A 10,883-nucleotide genomic window follows, 5' to 3' on the forward strand; every position below is an offset into this window, starting at 1 on the left:
AACATTTATAGCAGGACATTTTATAATCAAATCAATTAACCGTATAATTTCAACTAGCATAATTGTAAAGAAACTATGTGAAACTAACCTTTGCAACGAGTGAACAACAGTCTTCCTCTGTCTATCTACATGTTGAACAGTTGCTTATTGTCAATTTTCTGTCATACACGTCAGTGTCTTAGCTCTGTTTCCTGTCCACCAGCAAACATTTCAAATAGCCCCATCTCCTACTGATCCACTCACTGACCCCCCTCCTCTCACTCAAATGACTACTGTGGAGTGATGTGTGTATGTGTGTGTGTGTGTGTGTGTGTGTGTGTGTGTGTGTGTGTGTTTGTGTGTGTGTGTGTGTGTGTGTGTGTGTGTGTGTGTGTGTGTGTGTGTGTGTGTGTGACTGGGTGGATGGGTATGTGTGTATGAAAGAGAGAGAGCATGTGTCTGTGTGTGTGTGTGTTTGACTCACTGTGTGTGTGTGTCAGTGTGTGTGTTTCGGTGTGTGTGTATGTGTTTGTGTGTGTGTATGTGTCTCAGTGTGTGTATGTGTGTGCATGTGTCTCAGTGTATGTGTGTGTGTGTGTGTGTGTATGTGTGTGTGTGTGTGTGTGTGTGTCAGTGAGTGATGTGTATCCTTGGGATTGGTCCACAGGTAGAGGTGCAGAGTCTTGAACACAGAGCCCTCCCTGTTGAACATAAACCAGGCTACAACATCTTAACCACGGACACACTTCACCTCCTAACCATTCATCCTGGACTGCCTCTCTGCTCTGCTCTCCATCCACTGTCCTCCACAGTATACAGTCTCATCTGCCACAATTGCTGTTCACCAGCTTACCTGACCCAGCTCTACAACAGACAGGACGGGACTGAGGAGGATGAGCAACATGGCCACGGAGATCGTTGCCTTCATCCTGAACATATCTGGATGGATCCTGGTCTGCTCCACGTTGCCTACTGATTACTGGAAGGTGTCCTCCGTGGATGGGACGGTCATCACCACGGCGACCTTCTGGTCCAACCTGTGGAAGACCTGCGTCACGGATTCTACAGGAGTGTCCAACTGTAAAGATTTCCCCTCCATGCTGGCTCTGGATGGTCAGTCCAAACTTTAGCTGGTTGCTATTTTTGCTGTGATGTTGTATTGTCATTGTAATTGTATGCGATTATGTGTATTTTTGTGTTTGCATATGTGTTTGTGTGTGTGCATGCGTGTGTCAGTTTGTGATTATAATGGAGATATATATATATGTGTCTGTGTGTCTGTGTGTGTGTGTGTGTGTGTGTGTGTGTGATTTCTTTGACCTAATCACAGATGTGTTACATCCTGAGCATCCGTCTCCTGGGATGAATGGCTGGCTTTGAAAAAAGTGCTATTTGGAATTTGATAACCCTATCGTTTTGTTGGCTTAAGCCCAAGAGCCTCTAAAAGATACACCACCAGAGGCCAGAGCAGCATTTGAACCGGGTGTTCAAGCTGCCATTTGAGGATACAATGCTTTTAAAGTGGCAATAAGAGGAAAACTGAGAAAGTCAGAGCACTTTTACAAGTGTGAGATACAGTGCCTTGCGAAAGTATTCAGCCCCCTTGAACTTTGCGACCTTTTGCCACATTTCAGGCTTCAAACATAAAGATATAAAACTGTATTTTTTTGTGAAGAATCAACAACAAGTGGGACACAATCATGAAGTGGAATGACATTTATTGGATGTTTCAAACTTTTTTAACAAATCAAAAACTGAAAAATTGGGCGTGCAAAATTATTCAGCCCCCTTAAGTTAATACTTTGTAGCGCCACCTTTTGCTGCGATTACAGCTGTAAGTCGCTTGGGGTATGTCTCTATCAGTTTTGCACATCGAGAGACTGAAATGTTTTCCCATTCCTCCTTGCAAAACAGCTCGAGCTCAGTGAGGTTGGATGGAGAGCATTTGTGAACAGCAGTTTTCAGTTCTTTCCACAGATTCTCGATTGGATTCAGGTCTGGACTTTGACTTGGCCATTCTAACACCTGGATATGTTTATTTTTGAACCATTCCATTGTAGATTTTGCTTTATGTTTTGGATCATTGTCTTGTTGGAAGACAAATCTCCGTCCCAGTCTCAGGTCTTTTGCAGACTCCATCAGGTTTTCTTCCAGAATGGTCCTGTATTTGGCTCCATCCATCTTCCCATCAATTTTAACCATCTTCCCTGTCCCTGCTGAAGAAAAGCAGGCCCAAACCATGATGCTGCCACCACCATGTTTGACAGTGGAGATGGTGTGTTCAGGGTGATGAGCTGTGTTGCTTTTACGCCAAACATAACGTTTTACATTGTTGCCAAAAAGTTCAATTTTGGTTTCATCTGACCAGAGCACCTTCTTCCACATGTTTGGTGTGTCTCCCAGGTGGCTTGTGGCAAACTTTAAACAACACTTTTTATGGATATCTTTAAGAAATGGCTTTCTTCTTGCCACTCTTCCATAAAGGCCAGATTTGTGCAATATACAACTGATTGTTGTCCTATGGACAGAGTCTCCCACCTCAGCTGTAGATCTCTGCAGTTCATCCAGAGTGATCATGGGCCTCTTGGCTGCATCTCTGATCAGTCTTCTCCTTGTATGAGCTGAAAGTTTAGAGGGATGGCCAGGTCTTGGTAGATTTGCAGTGGTCTGATACTCCTTCCATTTCAATATTATCGCTTGCACAGTGCTCCTTGGGATGTTTAAAGCTTGGGAAATCTTTTTGTATCCAAATCCGGCTTTAAACTTCTTCACAACAGTATCTCGGACCTGCCTGGTGTGTTCCTTGTTCTTCATGATGCTCTCTGCGCTTTTAACGGACCTCTGAGACTATCACAGTGCAGGTGCATTTATACGGAGACTTGATTACACACAGGTGGATTGTATTTATCATCATTAGTCATTTAGGTCAACATTGGATCATTCAGAGATCCTCACTGAACTTCTGGAGAGAGTTTGCTGCACTGAAAGTAAAGGGGCGGAATAATTTTGCACGCCCAATTTTTCAGTTTTTGATTTGTTAAAAAAGTTTTAAATATCCAATAAATGTCGTTCCACTTCATGATTGTGTCCCACTTGTTGTTGATTCTTCACAAAAAAATACAGTTTTATATCTTTATGTTTGAAGCCTGAAATGTGGCAAAAGGTCGCAAAGGGGGCCGAATACTTTCGCAAGACACTGTAACTCTGTGTTTGTCTCTTTATCTCGCTCTCCCTCACACCCACCCACACACATCCACACACATCCACACACACCCACCCAGTGTATATCCAGGTGTGTCGGGGCCTGATGATTGCGTCTGTGTGCCTGGGGTTCTTTGGAGCCACCCTGGCCCTGATGGGAATGAAGTGTACCAGGATCGGAGGCTCAGAGAGCACCAAGGCCAGACTAACAGGCCTCTCAGGCCTTCACTTCATACTCAATGGTGAATATTCATTATATTGTGTGCTTGTTGAACTACTCCTTGCTAATTAGACCAGAGCTGAGACCTCTCTGTTTTCTCTGCAGGGCTTTGCTCCTTGACTGCATGCTCCCTGTACGCACACAGGATCACATCAGAGTTCTTTGACCCACTCTTTTTTGCTCAAAAGTAAGTGTTCAGCTTAACTGTGCTACTTAATGTCCTACTGCACTGCATGTCGACAAATGAAATGCAGTGAGCACATGTATGTACTAACTGGTCACTGGCTTTGCCGGCTATGCCCGTCCTCTCGTTGCCAGGTTTGTATGTACTAACTGGTCACTGGCTTTTCCGGCTATGCCCGTCCTCTCGTTGCCAGGTTTGAGCTGGGCGCAGCGCTCTTCATCGGCTGGGCTGGCTCGGTGCTCTGCATTTCAGGTGGACTCATATTCTGCCTCTCCTTGTCAGAGGGCTTCAGGCAAGTTTGTACAATTAATTAAACGATGGTCAATTACAGAAAATTATTACTTTGACAGACGTGTTTCCCCCCCCCCCCCTCCATTTACTCAGTGTGTTATGTAATCTGTAAGTACTGTACGTATCTCAACATCATGTTGACTGAGACACAGAAATGGAAAGTTATCTATAATAGAGTAGACGGATCGTAAAGCTTGTCATTCAGTAAGTCAATGAAGCAGTTTAATATGAACTGTAATTAAGTTGTTTAGGTACTGGGATATCCAGGGATCACTGTCAACATCTTGTCTCATAGTGATAACAGTATAAGGACATGCACTGTATGTTGGTGACTGAATGTTTTCTTTGTGTATAGTGTCAACGTATTTATGTGAAAGTCACCTTGGCCAGCGGGCCTAGGGAACTAGTGTATGGGGTGGGATGAATTGGCCTAGATCCGGAGACTTCTGTCTTCTGAACTAGAACTGTTTTAACCATGGATATGGAATGAGGACAACGTATATCTCAAAGGAGTAACTCTTAGTGTTTTCCTCTAGTCGAGCAGAGTGCTCCTACAGTGGTGGTACGTCTATGGTAACCAAGCGTCACAAACCCGGCAAGTCTGCCAACAGTTTCTACAAATCGCCAGTTTCCACAGACCCCCGAGACCCAGCAGAACACTCAAGGCAGTTTGGAAAGAACGCCTATGTGTGACAACGGACGGAACACTGGCATTGCCATATGGTCATATGAGGTGACCATGGACTGTTTGACCCTTGGGCTAAGCTTGTTGAGGTCACCTTTTCATACCTCTTCAACCAGAACCCCAACTCCTTATTGAGACGGATTCCTGTGTGATTACATTACCTAAGGGTGTGATGCATGCTACCTGCTTTTATTTTCCTTAATATGGAACTTATTTCCAATGCACTGTTCATAGAACATGGTTTTTGATATCTTCTCTGCCAAAGGAGACTCCTTGCTGTCTCTGTGCCTCTGCTGTATAACTGACTTGAACAATGTCACCCCCTGTGGCACAAACAATGCTGGGGGAAATAACCCTTGAAATCAGCAAGAGGAAATAGACAAGCTGTTGGCTCCTCTCTAAAACCACATTAGGTAATAGGCCTCTTCTGTCAACGGGCGATCAACAAAAGAAGTCAGAGAAGCTTGTTTTCTTCACAGGGCAGCAAATTCGTTTTGGCTAGGATCACAGTATGAACTCCCGGGTCACCTTGAAGGGACAAACGAACTGGTGCTCTTCCAAATCCATTGTTGCTCATTAGATATGCCTCAAGAACAAATATCAGGAATATGTGTCCGTTTGAGGTCATCTAGAAACATTACTCAATTGGTTCATTCCTGTACGTCTCCCAATATGTTGTAATCAGTGGCTATGTCAATAAATGTTTTTTTTTTTTTGCATCCAAGGAATTCAGTGATCATTTTCTCTGAATGATCTGGTGAAAGAACATTACGTCAGTATAAAGGAAAGGGGGATTGAATAAGTAGACTTTTTAATTGGGGGATTTAACACTTTGACATGGACCTCTGTATGAGTGTCTCATGACAACTACCTCCGGAACTCAACTGTGGAGTCAATGCCCGTCTGCCGTATGCTGTCACTCTTTAGCAGACCACAAGTGAAGCCTAGACGAAGGAAGAGTCAATAGAGAACATTGTGTGCTCTCAAGAACTGTCAAGTTCTTGTATTTTTGCAATATACCTCACACTGAAAGATGGCCCCCTACGTTCCGTTGTCTCGACTGATCACAGAGTTACCAATCAACAGCAGTCCTGCCCCAGTTGATCTCTGTTCAGACTCGGATATGGGAATCGGAAGTTTCCTCCCACCTTCTGATCAATGGAAACCTTAACCCCGTTACGTGAATCCTCTTGGTCCTCCGAGCAGCTGGCATAGAGCTACAGCTGGTAGCCGCCCCATGCTCCCTGCTCCAGTCCTGTGTATCCGTAAACAAGTGTCGGGTGTCCCGCAGCTCTGGTTGGTCCGAGGACCTACTCTGACTACACTACTAAGTTAGGATGATAGCCAGACATCTAGACAAAATCAATAATGGTGAGTGATTTCACATTTTGATGTCCATATTTTTCACAATGAATCCAGAGATGAATTCACCATTTTAAAAATATACAGTTTTATTGCATGCAATACGTTTAAGATTCCTCATTTGTATGGATTGAAGCATCAGAAGAGCCACATGAATCCCAAGCATCCCTAATTCATGTCTATTTTGTTACATCAGATTCTAAATTCAAACATGAAGGCCACCAGCAGAATCCTTGCCCCAAAAAGCAGTTTATTTATGCCAAATTTACAGCTATTTGTTTGTGCCAGAAAATCCATTATGGACAATACTTCTAAACATACATAAGAATCAAGTACTTTTCCGTACAAAATACACAAGTTTAGTGTGATTTGGACTGTGGTTGAGGTGCAGTTTGGCTGCATTTCAACAAGACACCACCAGAGAGCAGTATACCTATACTTTCATTAGAGGACGATCGAGTCAAACTATTGACAGATAGAAATTCAAACAATGTTCTGTGTATGCATCTTTGGATGGAATCTTACTTAATATTTCTTCATTTATCACGGTAGGTTATTCTGCAGCAGGTATTTGTGCTTAATAACCCATAATTAACGCGAGGCCATGCCAGCGAACACAACCACTCTTTTGTTCTTTCTCCGTTATTAGCCCATCATTAATGAAAAGCATGAATTGCCACCATATAGGTCCATGCATCACAACAGTGGGTCCAATCCAATGTCCCATCTACTTTGCCAATAAGCCGAGGGACTCGGTACAAAGAAGACCCTTCTCATCTTCACTCACCACAAGAAAATCCATCACTCCCCATGCAACTAATACCATCAGAGAGAGCCGTGGATTTAAGCATAATTATATGAGGCCAAAGACGTTATGTTTTAATTATATAAGTGAAGCAGGCAGCACACCTAGCTAATAACCTACCGCAGCCCGAGGCAATGTCAACGGACAATGGAAGCGCTTCAACGGACTCTGAAGTTGTAATTCCTCAGGTAATGAGTTCTTATTGAACTAGTTAAGGTCAGACCAGCACTGTATTTAAAAGAATAATCATCTTGAGATGAGGTCAAGTTTTGCCATAGCCTTTGGGCCATACTAGGTCATGTTTATGTTTATGTTTATGTTTGATCAGAATTAGTCAAATAATTCAAAAACCCAAGGATTCAGCTTGGGACATAGAGATGGGAGGTTTCTGAAACGTGAGATAAATGCTTAGGTCAACATTTTCAGCACCCAAACAAGGTTCTGGAAACCTGAGCAGCAACAGACCCATAGCCACCCTCATGCAGTATGGGAAAAGTGACGACCAGGTACAGCAACAAAAATGACTGTCTCTTTAGTCATACTGAGCCCTGCTACCAAGCTGTATGACTGGGATGAGCAGGTTTCTTCCCTATCACAGCACAGTACAGCAGGAGACTCGGGCTCCACTGGACGGTGGCTCCACCAAGGAGACACACCATCGTATAGACGAGAGAAAAAGGAATTGCCAATAAGTCAGATCTTGAGAAAAGAAACGGAACCAGCGACGGTCGTAATAAGACAACGTGAGGGTTATCTAGATATAGAGCAAATAGACTGACTCCACACACCGGAGTATCAGGATGAAAATCCGCGTGATGCAGATCTGGGGCTTCCTGATGACAGTGCTGGGCTGGATCTTTGTGGCATGCACCATGGCCATGGAGGGCTGGAAGGTCACGTCCATCGGGGGCATGGGCGGCTCGGCTGTCATCAAGGTGGCCTGGTACTGGTCTAACCTGTGGAAGGCCTGCTTCACCGACTCCACTTCTGTCACCAACTGCCAAGACTTCCCTGTGCTCTGGTCCGTGGACAGTAAGTACCGTAGAGACATGCATCATATATTGTGTTCTAATTCTATTTCTGTGGTGGGTATGAAGTCGTATATCAACAAGAGGGACACATCTGAAGACAGTCTGTTAAGCTCATTTACCCCCCCAAAAATAGGGTTTAAAACGAATTCTGTTCATATGTGACTATTACTGTACTCAATCTTTTAAGCAAACTTCTTTGAGTTTAGACTGTTTCAGTACAGTGACATTGGGTATTCCACTGAAGTTATAAAGCCTACTGTAGTGTAAAGTGTGACCTTGCGTTTGGTTGTGTTCTAATCAACCAGACCACATCCAGATTGTGAGGGGCCTGCTGATGGGTGCTCTCTCTGTGGGGATGCTGGGGTTCGTACTCAGTCTCATTGGGATGGAGTGCACCTTCCTCGGGGGCGAGGACAAGGCGAAGAACAGGAAGCTCTTCACTGGAGGAGTCTGTCACATCATCAGTGGTAAAATCACCTGGTAGATGCACACTGTAGCAGATTGAGAGTAGCTGACTGACTCACTTGGTCTTATGCAGGCTTTCTGGCTGCGTCGGGATATGCTGTCTACGCAAAATACGTCTCCGGGGAATACTTCAACCCCTATTTTGACGGATTAAAGTGAGTTGACCTGGATGCAGGTTTTTCCATTCAGTTACAAGATAATATTTATTGATTCTCTCTCTCTCTCACACACACACACACAGGTTTGACCTGGGAACTCCTCTGTTTCTTGGCTGGGTGGGATCAGCTTTCCATATGACAGGGGGTTGGTTCTACTTGGTCTCTGTGTGCAAACTGCTCTGTGAGGACGAGAGGTGAGTACAAGCATAACCAGCCTCATCATCAAATCAAATCACGTGCGCCAAATACAACAGGTGTAGTAGACCTTACAGTGAAATGCTTACTTACAGGCTCTAACCAATGGTGCGAGAAAAAAAAGGTATGTGTGTGTGTGTAGGTGAGTAAAGAAATAAAAGAGTAGCAAGGCTACATACAGACACTGGTTATTCAGGCTTATTGAGGTAGTATGTACATGTAGGTATCGTTAAAGTGACTATGCATATATGATGAACAGAGAGTAGCAGAAGCGTAAAAAGAGGGGGTGGAGGGTGGTGGAACACAATGCAGATAGCCCGGTTAGCCAATGTGCGGGAGCACTGGTTGGTCGGGCCATTTAGGTAGTATGTCCAAGCACAATTGGTTAGGAGACCGTAAAATGGTGGCCATCTCCTCCGGCACCATTTTCATCAAATTTTCATCATGGAATAGTTATTAATTTATTCATAACACACTTGTCATTGATTTGTTCTTTCTCATTTTGTGTGTCATCTCTCCCAGCGAAACTATAGTCATCCCTGAACTTCCCGAGGTTGAGAGGGACCAGGCCAAGTCCACCACAGTACAGTCCCCAGTATCCCAGATCACCTCAAAGATCAAGGTTCCATCTGCATCTAAGATTTCTTCAAAATCTGCAGACTCAGATGTGTCTGCCATCTCCTCAAGGTCTGGTCAGTCCGGTCGCGCGTCCAAATCAGAGCGGTCTGGACGGTCCTCGAACTCCAGGCAGTCCTCGAAATTTGGCAGTGGGTCTTTGACGTCTGGTCATCCATCGAGGTCTCATGGGTCAGTGCACTCTGAGGTGAGCAGAGGCAGTAGTAGTACAGTGTCCTCTTTATCCAGTGGGTCAAGAAGGAGCGAGAGAGAACAGTTTATCAAAAACTCCTACATATGACCTGGTTCTGTTCATACTATGTGTGATTGTGACTGGACCGAACTGAAGTAACAATTGTATATACTGTATATGATGATTAGTGCTGTCAGAGTTAATCCGTTAACTCAAGTTCACTTTTTTGAATTTTAGTGAACTAATGTTTTTGAATTGCGATTAATCACATTGTCTCTAATCTTTCAAAATACAGTGAAAACATCCAAAATACATCATTTATACAGCTAAAAACAACAATTCGATGTCAAAACAAGTTGACAATGAGGTTCAATTAAGTGTGCTTTGTCAATGTACCTGATTTGCTAACTGTTACTTTGGACAACTCAATTTGAGCAAATTCTGAATTTGGATCACAACAAATCCTTTGATTAACTCAATTAAATGTTTGAATCGTTTGACAGCCCAATAATGATCCAATTGTGATTCTGTATGTGGGGGAAAGTCTCTGTATCCAATGGCCTGTTTCCTGGGAATGTTTCACTTTCATCAAGTTAACTGCTTCATCACATTCATTGTATTGCTATTGATAATGTCATTAAAGCAGGACTTTTCTGCCTTTCGTCAAGTTCTCTCTGACTTCATGTTATTGTTTTCAAATGATTCAACTGTAGTCTAATCAAAATCAGTATATTTTAAGATATAGAAATAATCACCAACTCTTTTAGATGTTACTTTCCTAATATTGTCAGCACAGTCATACCTGCCAAAGCAGTCAGGGAGGCTGCCTGTAAACAGGCTCTGTTTTTGGTGTTGCCACTCTATTCTGCCCGGAAACTGTTTCCTATGTAAACCAAGAGTGATGTGCCGCACAGCTGACAGACCGACGCTCCAATCTTGTGCTAAGTGAATATGGAATCATTTTTATTGGATGCATTTTTGTGAATTCCGTGACTAGATTGGATGAAATCAGTAACCTTGCAATAGATCCAGTAACTTACCCTCGGTAGTCCCTGTGAGCGATCCTCTCCACCTGTCCAGACAGAGGAATGTGGAGGAGGTTGGTTCAGATCCTTGGCCTCGAGGTGTTCATGCTGGACTGGGCGATTGTGGCCTGCACCCTGGCTACCAACTACTTGAGGGTGGCCCAGGTCGGGCGCTGGTCCAACCTGTGGAAGGACTGCTCTGAGGACTCCGCCGCTGTAGCCAACTGTGTGGACTTCTGTGGACGGTGAAACGTGGTTTGAGTACTAGAATCTCTCGTCTCGTATCTGGTATCTCTGTGTGGAATAATCAGGAGTCTTATGGGTGCAGTGTCTGCTAATATGATATTTTCTCTAAAACTGTATGGGAATGCCAAGCTGTTTTTTGCCTACATTTTCCCTACTCAGGTATAATATTGGATCTGCTCTTTGGCTTGGCCTAGTGAGAGGCTTCCTCATCATATTAGGACCCATTCT

The 10,883-nt window shown here is 43.8% G+C and overlaps 1 protein-coding gene and 1 pseudogene across 1 annotated transcript; both read left to right on the plus strand.

Annotated features, from left to right (window-relative positions):
• The first annotated feature begins 881 nt into the window (after nucleotides 1-881).
• Nucleotides 882-4,568, plus strand: LOC118965348 (claudin-10-like). Its single transcript, XM_036984413.1, has 5 exons — nucleotides 882-1,092; nucleotides 3,189-3,422; nucleotides 3,506-3,587; nucleotides 3,778-3,876; nucleotides 4,412-4,568. Exons 1-5 carry the CDS (start codon nucleotides 882-884, stop codon nucleotides 4,566-4,568), a joined length of 783 nt encoding a protein of 260 aa, XP_036840308.1.
• A 2,528-nt stretch (nucleotides 4,569-7,096) lies between these two features.
• Nucleotides 7,097-10,054, plus strand: LOC110527408 (annotated as a pseudogene).
• The last annotated feature ends 829 nt before the right edge of the window (nucleotides 10,055-10,883 follow it).

The sequence above is a fragment of the Oncorhynchus mykiss genome, chromosome 7, assembly GCF_013265735.2.
Source record: "Oncorhynchus mykiss isolate Arlee chromosome 7, USDA_OmykA_1.1, whole genome shotgun sequence".
NCBI classification, from domain to species: Eukaryota; Metazoa; Chordata; class Actinopteri; order Salmoniformes; family Salmonidae; genus Oncorhynchus; species Oncorhynchus mykiss.

Coding starts and splice junctions, on each gene's coding strand:
- LOC118965348 (XM_036984413.1), top strand. CDS start 882: ATGGCCACGGAGATCGTTGCCTTCATCCTGAACATATCTGGATGGATC. Junction 1,093..3,188: donor CTCCATGCTGGCTCTGGATG/GTCAGTCCAAAC, acceptor TGTAACTCTGTG/TTTGTCTCTTTATCTCGCTC. Junction 3,588..3,777: donor CCACTCTTTTTTGCTCAAAA/GTAAGTGTTCAG, acceptor TCTCGTTGCCAG/GTTTGAGCTGGGCGCAGCGC.